At 37.6% G+C, this 12,732-nt stretch overlaps 1 protein-coding gene across 2 annotated transcripts in view; it reads left to right on the top strand.

Moving 5' to 3' along the window:
* The window catches only part of METAP1D (methionyl aminopeptidase type 1D, mitochondrial), a gene marked incomplete at its 3' end in the record, with an annotated part of 49,921 nt that overhangs the window by 25,136 nt on the left and 12,053 nt on the right, over positions 1–12,732 (top strand). For both annotated transcript variants that reach the window (XM_082312529.1, XM_082312528.1), the window contains exons 2-5: positions 2,974–3,140; positions 5,696–5,845; positions 9,278–9,426; positions 10,107–10,149. In XM_082312529.1, the coding sequence (XP_082168655.1) occupies positions 2,974–3,140; positions 5,696–5,845; positions 9,278–9,426; positions 10,107–10,149 (509 nt within the window). The remainder of the gene's footprint in view (positions 1–2,973; positions 3,141–5,695; positions 5,846–9,277; positions 9,427–10,106; positions 10,150–12,732) is intronic.

Raw genomic sequence — 12,732 nt, 5'->3', positions numbered from 1 at the left:
TACAGTAATTAATATACACAGAAAGCTTAACAAAAAGGATGTGCTTGAGTGCCAGTGTTGCAGAAGTAAATAAGGCACTGAGAAAAGCTTTGATAGGTGTAAGGGATGGGGAGGAGGGAATATCTGAGCCAGGCTTGGAGAATACAGCCAGTTGTTCCTGTCTCCAGTGATTGATGATGTTGCTATATCGAATTAGCTGTGAATATGGGAGCTTAAAAAATAAAAGCAGCTGTGGAGACATTAGGAAGCCCTTCTTAAGGAAGGAAGTGTGTGGATGGAGTCCAGATTTTCATTATAAAACAGTAACTTCATTATATTTTAATGCCATTTTATTTAATTTTATTTTTACTTTGTAGGAGAATGTTTTCTGTTATATTTTTTTATATTCCAAATAAAGGTTTAGTTGTCCTGCGTTTATAATTCTTGCGATGTATTTTAGAAGTCGTATTATACTATGGTGATATTTATTTGGTTGTCGCATTTCACCTGTTCAAGTAGTAGATATTTTTATATGAGTCTGGTTTATAATGAGTAGTTAGTAGAGTAACAACAGACTACAGTACCTTATTATCCTGTTATCTTGTGACAACACTTACAGTGTATCTTTGGGAGAGTAGAGGTAAAAAAATTATTCCAAATAAAAAGGTATCCCTTCTGAGTGTGGGATAGTCAATAGGCATGCACCCATGAATATAAACTGGCTTAATGTATTTAAGAGTGTGTATTTGGGACATTTGGAGTTTTATTGTTGAATAATTGACAAGCACACTTGCACCTTTTCTTCCCCAATTAAACTTTTACACAGTAGACTAGGTGCCTAGGCAGCATGTCGTGCGTCAAGGAGAGCATTTGAAATACATGTGCACATATTGATGTCCACGTGGACTTTAACTGACCACATCAGTGAGCGTGGATTTTCAATATGTTTACAATACCTTCAGCTGCAGTAAGAGCAAAGTACTTCCACTGCACCCTGTAAAAGAGCTACCTTAGCTTATGCTGGTGGATTGTTTGCTACTTCTGATGGCCCAAAAGTTGCTGCCTCAGCAGATTCTGTGCTTCCAGCTTCCAGAAACGGGTGCGAACTGGCCAGGGAGTTTAGGATGCTTTGGGCTCTTTGGATGCGCTTATATGTTGTACAGGTTAGATGGCCCAGATTTATTTTTTTTTTAATTGGACAGTGATTTTTTTCTTGTGAAGGAGACCCTAGGAAAGCAGTAGATGATGAGGTTGTTGATTAAATTATTTAAAACACCACCAAACCCATCCACCCTCTGTTGACTGGGCAGCTCCACTTCCATGGAGACACTGGAAGTAGGCAACTTCCATTGGGGTACCTAGGTTATACTGAGAGCTTGATCTGAGCCTTGCTCTCCAACCCTGCCTTATTACTTATAAACAATTTAAAAAAATGGAAAAAAATTGCTTGCATTGAGTAAAAGTCTCTACAACCTTTCAGGTGTTATACAAATTCAAATATTGGTAACTAACCGTAGCACTGATCAGTGTGCAAAGAGACAGTTGGGAACATTTATAAAGCAAACCCCATGCAACTATTTCATTCATTCTGGGTTTTGGGGCTCCAAAAAAGGGGCGTAACTCGAATCTCCTGTATACCATGGAATGCTGTAAAGGGGCTGTCTATGAAGCCAAGTGTGTATGTGGAAGGATAATTTCTGCATCTGGACATGATAAATGCATCCAAAGGAAAGGAAGAAAGGAAAAACATACAAGATATGGAAGAAACTCTTCTTCTAGAAAAAAAGAAAATCATTTTTACATAGTTACAAAATATGCAGTAGACTAATTTCTTAATTTCTGTGATACAAAAATGTTTAGTTACTTCTATTTAAACAAAAATACTTTATTTTTACTGAAGAATAATTATTTGTATGGGTTACTTGTCACAAAAGATTGCTGTTGTGTTTGTACACGTATGACATTTTTCAGAAGTGGATTAACTATTATGTGAAACTTATGTTTCAAAAAACCCCTCTGTTTAGATTGTAGAATGTTTGAGTAATGGAAATATGCACTACGTGTAATTGTAGTTTAATTGAGCAGTGTCAATAATCCTTTTGAATTCAGCATATTTCTCATTTTTGATGCTAGCATTGTCTTTTGTGATGTATTATTTTGGTTTTGATGTCTCTGACAACCTTTGAGCATCAATGCCCTTTTTTCCCCCTTTTTTCTTTTTTTTTTTTTTTTTTTTTCCTTTTTTGAGGGGAGCAAAATGTGTCATTGCCCAGCAACTAAGTTTGAGCAATGAATACTCTGATGAACTGTCATTCCTAATTCCCATGTGAGTTAAATGGAAATCTGATTTGAATATTCCAAGTCAATTACAAATTTTAATCCCTTCAATTGCTTTTGGCCAAGATTAAAACTATCTCTTGAAGTTTGTTCTGTTGCCCTTCTAAGCAGGACAAATTAAACCCTGTTCCTTGTGTCTCGGTGCAAATGATGAGAGCAGCATTAACTTGATTATGCTCAAGTCTGTGACCAATTCTGAAAAAATACAGGTGAAAATATTGTCTGAAATCAACATTAAATCATTTTTTTCTCTCCTCCTTTCTTGCTGTTTTCCCTTATTCGCTGTTTCCCCAAGCCTTAAACAGTGCAGCTTCTAGCTGTGCAAATGGCTACAAGCAGGGGCCAGTTGGAGCGTCACTCCTGGCTCTAAGCTTTGGGGAATTCACCCACACTACTTTTTAATGCATCAAATCAAAATAGATCTGGTATTTTATAAAGCTTTGAAGTATTGTTTAGGGAGGTTTTTTTGTTCTCATTGCTTCTTGGTGTTAATGTTCTTTCTTTCACGGTACAAGATTTGAACAATTTGAACTGCCCTTGGCTACTACATGAGTTCTGTGGTTTGTTTTACATGATTCCCTTCTTTTTGCATACTTTCCATTTTGTGATGTGGTAGTAGAAAAAAATGTTAACCATTTTTAACTTATCTCTTAACAGGTTCTGTGACTGGCTGCCACGTAATCTTTTCTTCGTGCAATCGTATCTACCTGCACAGGCAGTCAAGCAACCAACAGCGAAGATGCTTCTTTTTTCAGGGGCAAAGAAATACTGCTTATAGTATAGTTTGGCCAGCCGCAGTTTCTCCAGCTTACTCAGTTCCTAAGGTACTGCAATTTCTACTACCTAATCTGTTCTTCAGTCAGTATAGAGTTCAACTGCAGGTGTGATCAAGTGTATTCATTGCCCGACAGCTGGGGGTTTGGATCACCGTCCTGTTGCTTGGTCTGGTATTTGAAATAGGAGCACTGGTGAGAGAAGTTTTCAGCTGCCTACCATGTTAAACACAGTGGCGTATCTAGTTATTAGGGAGTTTAAATCTGGGGCTTGTTCAGTTATGGTAGTATAAATGTGGAATATTATAATCATCTGTCAACACTTAACACTTCTGGGTCCAGATTCGTGTTTTGGGCAATTATAGACAGTCCTACCAAAAGTCAGTAGGAATCATTCATGATTGTCTGAGTCCTTTTCTGTATAAATCTCTAGCAAGCTAATTATAAAAATGTTTACATTTTGCTGAAGGTTTTGTTAATTGGTTATGTCAGATTTAGGAAGAGAACATACAATACCTGCTGGTAGCTGCCCCGCAACCCCACTGCACATTCTAAACTCGTCTTTACTGTCCCTGAGTGGTTTTTTTCTTGCAACATGTACTTTTATTTTTATTTACTTTAGAGCCAAAAGGAACTTTTTCATGCAATTTTAACATGTGTTCCACTTCTGGTTTCCTTTTTTCTTTTCCCCTTTTCTTTTTCCTTCTTTTTCTTTTCTTTTTTTTTTTCCCCATTTAATTACAGCATACAAATTAACTGTTTAGTATCGTTCCTTTAGCCAAAAGAAAACCAAAGTACCCTTTCTAAACAGTGCTTTTCAGGATGTGTATTAGTACTTTTTTGAGTTTTACTTTTAATTTGATTGTAGATTTCTTATGCAGAATATGGAGTATTTCCATGGGCCAGAAATACTAAAAAGCTGTTAAATAGGAAAGCAGATACGGATGCTGGATGTAGGGCTCTTACACCTAAGAGGCTGTGGAAGCTCTGTGTGTAGGGAGACCATAGGGTTACATGCTTTATATATTTTCAAAGGTTTAAAAACTGTAGAACTTACAAACTTTTTTTTTCTGTATTTAGATGCTTCTTTTAGCATAAAGAGGGAGAAATATATTGTGATACTGAAAAGTTGTCTTCACAGATCGAAGTTCTCAGACTGTCTAAAAATGAGTCCAATTCTTCAACTCTGAAAACTTGAGGGCAAAGTTATTACTTTATACAGAGTATGCCAGAAATCACATTGAAATAACATGGGTTTTCTCAAGATGTTGTTGTGAAACTGTATACATAGACATTTGTATGTATGCTGCTTTGTTAACAGATCTTACAGGTCAGCAGGGTCAGGTCTTAGCAGTTACTAGGTAAGTGCCCTCCAAGGGGAAAGCAAGGGTGCTGCTGTGTATGGAGTTGCTAATCCAGCAAATGGTGGTTTTTTTCCTAAATTAAGTCCCAAACTACTGCAGTAGGATGTTGTTAGGGTTGATACGCCATTAATTTGAATGAAATGTAAATCTGAAATTCTGTTGACGTAAGTCCACTAAAAGATAATTTCACTTTTTATCAGAGTAGAAATGAAATACCCATAAGAGTAACAATAGTCTTTCTATTTAAAGTCCTGCTAGAGCTAATTGGTTGCCTCACTCTTCTTTACTCCTACACCCTGCTGTTGAGTGGTCTTGCTGTGTACAGCCCAAGTGCCCACTTTGTTTTATACCTGCCAGCTTGATTCTGTATTTTGTGAAGTTAGTGCAAAACTCCCCCTGAGGCCGGCATGGCAGAGAATCAGCCTGGCTGTGGTGGGCTCTTCTCCAGCCAGTGAAACAGCTCATCACCCTCCGAGAGAAAGTGCATTTCCGTCTCTGTGCAAGATGCTGTCGTTATTATTAGTTTGTTGTGTTTAGACATGTGTCATGAAATTGTTGTGGTTTTAAAAAATACAGAAATTTCATCTCTATATGAGGGCTGAGAACTTTATGTGTGCAAAAAATGAAGTTTATTACGCTTTCCTTGACACAGCAAATTGGGATGCCCTTGCATAGTGTTGTAGATGGACAAATTTGGGCACAACACATGAACTAGATTAGTAAGTAAAAACCTCTAAATTAAAATAAGTTAAATCCTAAGGTTCTTGGTCAAAAAGCAATCTCATGGAAGTTAACAGGAGTTTTGTCTGGATGAGAAAATAAGGATTTGATCGGTTTTATTTTTGAGCCTAATTCTGTATGTTTGTCCCACCAGTTCCAGTGTTTAGATGCCTTTTGTACAAAATGTGTCTCTTTGCAGAAGAAAATAAAAAGTTTTTAAGTCTCTTTCTCACAGTTTTAAAACTTGCAACTGTCTGTGCTGGAAATCAGCTGCAGTATCTGGGGTTTCAGCACTGGAAGGTTAACAGACTGTGTAAGTCAGTAGTAACAGGCAATGTTAAGTTCAAAAGGGCAGTGGAAGAAATACTGAGGCAGCCTTGAGGGTTTGCCCTGATGGCTTAGGAAGGTCGATACTATGACAGAAAGGGCAAGCTGCCATGAAGCAGGAGGCAGTATCTGAGAAAATGATCCCATTGTCATGCTCAGTTTTCTGATCTTCATTTTCAATCCTTTTTCTCCAAGCACATAAAGAAGCCAGACTACGTGACGACAGGCATTGTACCAGACTGGGGAGACGACATAGAAATTAAGAATGAAGATCAGATTCAAGGGCTTCGTCAAGCTTGTCAATTGGCCCGTCATGTCCTGCTTCTGGCTGGAAAGGGCTTAAAGGTAACAATTACAGAAGTCCCATAACAGCTTGGATGTCTTTTATGCTTTCACTTACTTGGTATTCTTTCTACCTTTTTTTTCCTTCACGTTCCCTTAATGTGCATCCAACTTTACATTAGATACTGAAAAAAAGAAGGATTTATTAGCTATTTATTCAGTCCATGATATGTCTGTTTAATTATTTCTGTATTTTGGACCTACATAGTACTTAGAGTGAGTTTCTGGCTCAGGTGTAGTATCTCTCTGTCTGTAGTCTCCCTCTGTTGGGATTGTGCCAAATCATATGAGTTTCTCATAAGGCCCATGCTACATTTTTTCCTTTCATTTCCTGGCCCATCTTCCTCGTATGTCATGCTTTCTGGCTCTGCATGTGTGCAGGTCCGAAGGGCTGGGCTGCCTCCTCTGTTCCCGTCCATCTCTCTGTCCCGTGGGGTCAGTCGCGACTCGTAGAGCTGCTATTGGAAAAAACAGCTGCCAAATTCCACACAATTTTCCGGAGTGCATTGACAATAAAGCCTCATGGTTTCCAGTAATGTTTCTACAGTATGCTTTTTGGGATACCTCCCAAGTTAAAATGTACTGGGAGGAGCCTACTACCAGGTTTTGCAGATGAAGGAGTGCTTTTTTAGCCTTGCCTTGGCATTTCATGTAATAGCATACTGGATAGGGTAAAATGGGTTGAGTAGCTATGAAATGCAGAGATAGATGAGGACTGTAGGCCAATGTCATTGACTTAAAATGGGAAAAAATTATCAGTTTACTGTGCATTTTTCTTTCAGCTATCATCACACTTTCCCAGAGGTTTAATTCTGGAGCTGGGGTGGCCAATAACAAAACTGACTGAAGCTTTAATCTTACATATGCTCGTGCATTTTTAACTTCTTTATGTGCAACTATTTCCCGGTACAGTAAAACTTACTCATGTAAAGTTAAGGGCATATACATGTTTCTGAAGGATCAGGGTGCAATGTGGGTTTTGAATGAGAGCAGTTTTTCACTAATACTCTTCCGTTGTTATCATGTGTAAAATATATATATATATATATATGCAGCATGGTGTAGCTTATGATGTAGTTCATAGTATGTGCCAAATAATAGCAAAATACTACATACAAGTAATGAACATTTTGGAGCAAGAAGGTGTATAGGGTAAGACTTACGTGACCAGGAGCTGTGGACTGGGAGGGAGGTGGCACTCGGAGTTGCAGTGCCGACACCGCTGCCCAGGTCAGCTGCAGACAGGTGGTAAGCTCCGTTTTACACCAGTAAGTGTTTGGCCAAGACTCCTCTGACTGGGAGGATGCTCCAAAACCCTCCCTCATCGACAGGGAGCATCTTCTGCTTTCCAGCCTGATGCTGCGCGTGGCCAGTTTATAGCCATTTGTTCTTGTGCCAACACTGCTCTTTAATTTAAACAGCTTCCTGCCTTTCCTTAAGTCTGTCCCCTTCACGCAGTAATAGGGCTATTACAGCTTTCAGTGCACCAGACTAAACAAACCGAGCTCTTTCAGGCTATTCTCATAAGGTAAACTCTGCATCCCTATTTTATCTGAAGAGCCCCATCCCTCCACACGTTCCTGTTGTCTTGCTGAACCCGCCTTGCACACAGCCCTCCAAACCAGCTCTTGCCTGTGCTTTACTTAACGGCCATAACATCCCCAGTATAACAAAGATGCGTTATAATGCATGGATGCAGAGACAAAGTTTGGGCTGAGCATGGTTTTGGTATTACCATTTACTGCCTGTGGGACTTAAAAATACAAGATGGTATTATATATGATAGCATTTCCTGGGTTTGAGTTAAAGATTTGGGAATAAAGCAGATAATTCTATGACATGGAAGTATTTTGTTAGATACCATCAGATTGCCCCGTCCCAAATAAGGGATGAGGTGCGCAGTAGGTGCTTCCCCAACATTGCCCAGCTATCAAAAGCTCCTTTAAAAGTAAAGCAGTTGCTGTTAAAAGCAGAACTTTTCACAGCGTGTAAGCCTGCCATGCAGAGAGCACAGATCTGTCTGCTGAGCATCCAAAAGCCACATCAAATTCCTTGAGCAGAGCAGCGGCAGACAGCACCCGATCTGGTACATAGCAGTTCAGCTTGTCTATGGGCTGAAGATGATAGATGGGTGAGCAAAGGCAGGAGCAACAAACCTGTATTTATCCAGAACCAGTGGCTGCAGTATCCAATACAGACAGCGCGCTGGGGCTGCGGCTGCTATCCCAACGCAGAGGCTGCAATGGCTACTGCAAAGCAGGGGGGTTGCACAGTAACCCCAAATCCTGGTCTTGAGTGGGTTCATCACTCCCAGTCTGCCCAGCCACGTTTTCATGCTGAACAAGATGCAAGCTGAGCAAATAGACCTGGTTTTATCCTCAGCACAGTACACAAGTGCACTCCGCTGTATTCACTGTGTGTGAGCACGGAATATTTCAATATATGGATAAGTATGCCTCCTGCGCCACAGCCTACCTGTATTCTACATGTTACTAAAAAGTCCTCCAAAATCACAGCTACTGTAGTGTATGTGTACGAAGTATGATTTTCAAAGGCTCAAAACTCATTCACATCAAAATCAATTTGCAGAGGAACCCTCAAAGGCACTTCTTCTCAATGAGGGAGGTTTCCCTACCACATTTCAAATTTCAGCTCTAACCATTCCAGAGACAGAGTCGATCCAAAAGAAAAGCAAGAATGTTATTTTAAGCGTGTGCATTTTCCACTCCATGGATACTCAGAAAATGGCTGAATGATTTTTGAAGAGTTTTTTTAATATGTAAAATCGTGAGAAAAAGATGAATCTAGAAAATGTCAAGCATAAAAATGAAGATTTCTAAAAATTGTAGATAAGCGCTTGTAGATGCACTGTGATCATCCAGGCTACGTCAACTTTAAATAAAATATCCTCAGGATATGAAGCCAAATATTTAAATATTTTATAAAATTAGAGAATACTTGGACAACAATTTCATAAAATGCACAAGTACACTATGATAAATGTACTGGGCAGTTACAAGAATTAAGATCCTTTCTTTTACAAATAAAAAGGGAAAATAATGTGTTTTAAAGGACTGAAAGCATTGAAACCAGACATTTCTATAGCAGCTACTGAAACAAGATGCCATGGAAAATTGGTGTCTTTGAGGAAGCAAATGTGGAAAAAAGAACGAAAAGGAAGTAGGCAGTATTTTAGGTTTTCTAGGAACCTTTGAGTGCTCGTTTCTACTGCATGCTTTATTTAAAACCTTTTTCTCTTCAAAAAAAAAAGGTCCAATATATCAATAAAGTATATCAGACAGTTTAGTGTTTTGTATCAAAGCAGCGTGCTTGAAACATCCAAGATTTCATTGAAACGCTTGGCTGCAATCACATTCAGTAAGTATGAGAAACTATCTTTGCTTTTTTAACAGGATGTTATGTTTGATATTTTAGGTTGGCATGACAACTGAAGAAATAGATTCCATTGTTCATCATGAAATAATCAGACAGAATGCCTATCCGTCACCTCTGGGCTATGGAGGTTTTCCAAAATCTGTTTGTACTTCTGTAAACAACGTGGTATGTCATGGTATTCCTGACAGGTATTTCCCCAATAATATACATTTTACCACCGGGAATGAAAATGTTAAACTGAAATTAATAAATTGTGTTTAATATTGAACATACTTCAGCTTAACTAAATGTCATAGGTAAACGTATTGCAGATGCATATCATGTTACCACACGATGCTGATAGATGTTATAGAAATGTATGCAAAATAAATATCCTGTTTGTCCAGACACTTAAAAAAAATAGCATAATGCCTTTAGAGTTTAGTGTGTGGGGAAAAAAAAACCAGCGCAGTCTGATTTTTTTTTTTTTTTTCCTCCAGCAAAATAAATATAGGGTAAGGAATAAATGTATTTGAATTTATGGCTTTGGTTTTTTTTTTTTTTTTTATTTGCAATACATTCAGCTACTCACAAAGTAAAATATGAACCCTAGTGAGAGAAAAAGAATAAATATAATGGTAGATTTTTCAGGTATTGATATATTTTTTCTGGTAGTTGTTTCTCATTATTTTATATTCAGCTACACTTGTTCTCTAAGTAGTGAGAGCTGAACATTAAAAATGGATATTCTGTTTGCTTCTGCCTTCCTCCATCACAAAATATCTACCCCCTGATTTTTTATGTACGTGTCATTAGGTGTTTATTCTTATATTCCCTTTGTTGGGAACTGTCTGTCACCATTATTTTTTTTTTGCTGTTTATGTTTCAGTCGACCTCTTCAGGATGGAGATATTATCAACATTGATGTCACGGTGAGTAATTCATACAAAAAATACTCTTTGATCAACTTTAGAATCACTAGTAGCAACAGGAAGAATAGTGGATTGGAGATGGGGGGATGCACAGATGGATGTGCTGTTTACTTCTGAGCCAAGGCACAAGCAGCTGGTTTCCTTTTTTGTTTTTAACTGTGTGTTTATTCCAGCTAGACCCAGGCCTGACTTGAATTTAGGACTGGAATCAGATGCACTGAGATCAATGTTGGCCTAAGTGAAATGTCAACCCAATCCTGCTATGTGTCATGTTTTTGAGAAGGTGTAATTGTTATTGATCCACTGTGTAGTTAATGCAGAGCACCACGGTACTGGGCAGCAGCTGAAGATAGATATGTATGAGATGAGCTAACATGAAGAAAGCCAGCATTTTTCCTTCACTCTGCCAAGATTGATCTTCCTCTTCCTGCTGATTTTGAGTGGGGCCTGTCATTATCTTACTCTGTCATTAGAGGCTACATTGGCCTGTGTATGTCAGTCTATTTGGACAGCAACTCTTTTGCTAGCAGTGTTCTCTACATTTATTAAAATCCCCGAAGGTAGTGTTGTGTTCCATTTCTGGTATAAAAGCCCTGAACCTTTTGCGCAGAAACAGAAATAGTGTGATATAACCGTGACTTAATATTTCCAGAGAATGGTCAATTATAGCTATTTAAATAAACACTGGCTGGATTTTCTTAGAAGCAAGAAAGTATGGAAACTGGAAACCTAATTCTCGTTTCATTTATGAAAGAAAAAATTATTTGTCTCTTGCAGAAGCTTTTTTTCTTTTTACTGTGCATGTTTGTATTTTCCCAAAGTGCCGTTTATTTCTAATATGAACACAGACTTCTTTTGAATCCCACCATTATTTTGCAATAATATGTTACATACAAGGGAGTAACATCTCATAAAAACAAGCTTTTTTAATCATTAAAGAAACTCTTGGTAACTTGATATTATTTTCCATGGGCCCGAATTTCATACTGACAGAAGCAAAGAAATCTCCAGCAAACCTACCCCTGAGCATGAGATTCAAGCTTTCTAAAATATTTTTTCTATTAAAATTAGGGTCAGTGACCTTTTTCCCATGGTATACTCACGTGTGATCCAGAACTGGGTTTGGTTTCGTTTGTTTTTTTAATCTTTCTAAATTCTTCTCCATCTCCATACTTTCTAATTGTAGAATTCTGACTATCAGGTTTACACAGTGCGATCTATAATTTTTAAAGTATATTTTTAGCCTACATTTTTACTTCGGTGGACTGGTGTAGCTTTGCTCATTTTATTAGACTAAATCAATTTGCAACAGCTAAGGATTTAACATCTGATTTCTTTGTATCTCATTAAGGTTCATTTTATTTTTTTGTTTCATCTGTCAGGATAATAATGATGCCTTAGATTAAAAAAAGCATAGATTCCTGTCACAGATACTTTCCATGATAAACTAAACGAAACATTTTTATATTAATGTGGTGTGCATATCTTGTCCACTCAGCTTTACAGATAATGCCTGACTAAATGTTACTGGTCTTTTTGAAGACATATTTTTATTTGTTTTCTGTTTATCCTCATAAAATAAAATAAAATAAAATAAATATTGACATTTCTGTGAATGTGAAGATTCCTGCAAGGATGGGAATTGCTGATTATCTTTGTAAGATTTTTTTTATCATTTAAAACTGATCTGTGCTGTGTTTGATAATTGCTCAGTTCCAAAATAGCTGAGGAAAAAATATTACTTTTCAGTGTTGCTAACTGATCTTTTAGCTTATTTTTAATGAACAAAACTGGGACGTTTCACAGGTGAACAGAATAAAAATCAAAGTAAATATTGCAGAACAAATTGTTTATAATTGTGTACAGGTTCTATAAAATGATTAAATAATATTCTGGTTATTAAGTGTAAACACTTCACGCTATGTACAAATTATTTGAAGAAAAAAATCCATTTTTGCACAATTAAGATGGTAGAATTTCATAGATGAAATACAAATTTTATTGGCTTGAATCATGTAGCCTTTAAAATGCATTTTAGTGTAGAAACAATAGCGTTATCCGTCACTGAATCCTCAGCATAGTGCAATTTTCAGCCAGCCATTACCAGGTTAATGTTTCTTACAACTTGGTTCTTTCATTGACTTTTAAGGAATTAGTGTGTTACAGTTGCTGTGGTTGTAGCTTATTAACATCAAAAATATGTAATTGCAGTTGATGGGCTGCAGTAAATATTATTATTATTTTTAAGCTCTCCTGTGTTTTAAATCTGTATTTGTTTTTCCAGGATGATGATGTTTCATGCTGGGGTTTTGTGTGTTGTACTTGCTAGAGCTAAAAATCAACTTGTTCAGTTAAAATATAAACTAGCTAGATTAAAATCTGCCCAATGGGCATTAAATTAAAAAAAAAAAAAAAAAAAAAAAAAAGATTTAATGGCAGTCTGGACTGGCAGAGGAAGGTGCAGAGCAGGGGATCGCAGCCGCTCTCTGACGGAGCAGTGGCAACACAGTTGGGCCCTTGCTGGCCCTCACCTTTCTTTAAAACACCCCTCGCTCCTAACTGCCTGCATGTTCTTCACATCTC

The sequence above is a fragment of the Platalea leucorodia genome (assembly GCF_965183815.1).
Source record: "Platalea leucorodia genome assembly, chromosome: 5".
Taxonomy (NCBI): domain Eukaryota; kingdom Metazoa; phylum Chordata; class Aves; order Pelecaniformes; family Threskiornithidae; genus Platalea; species Platalea leucorodia.
The sequence above is the reverse complement of the archived record's forward strand: the minus strand, read 5'-3'. Positions and strand labels throughout refer to the sequence as shown.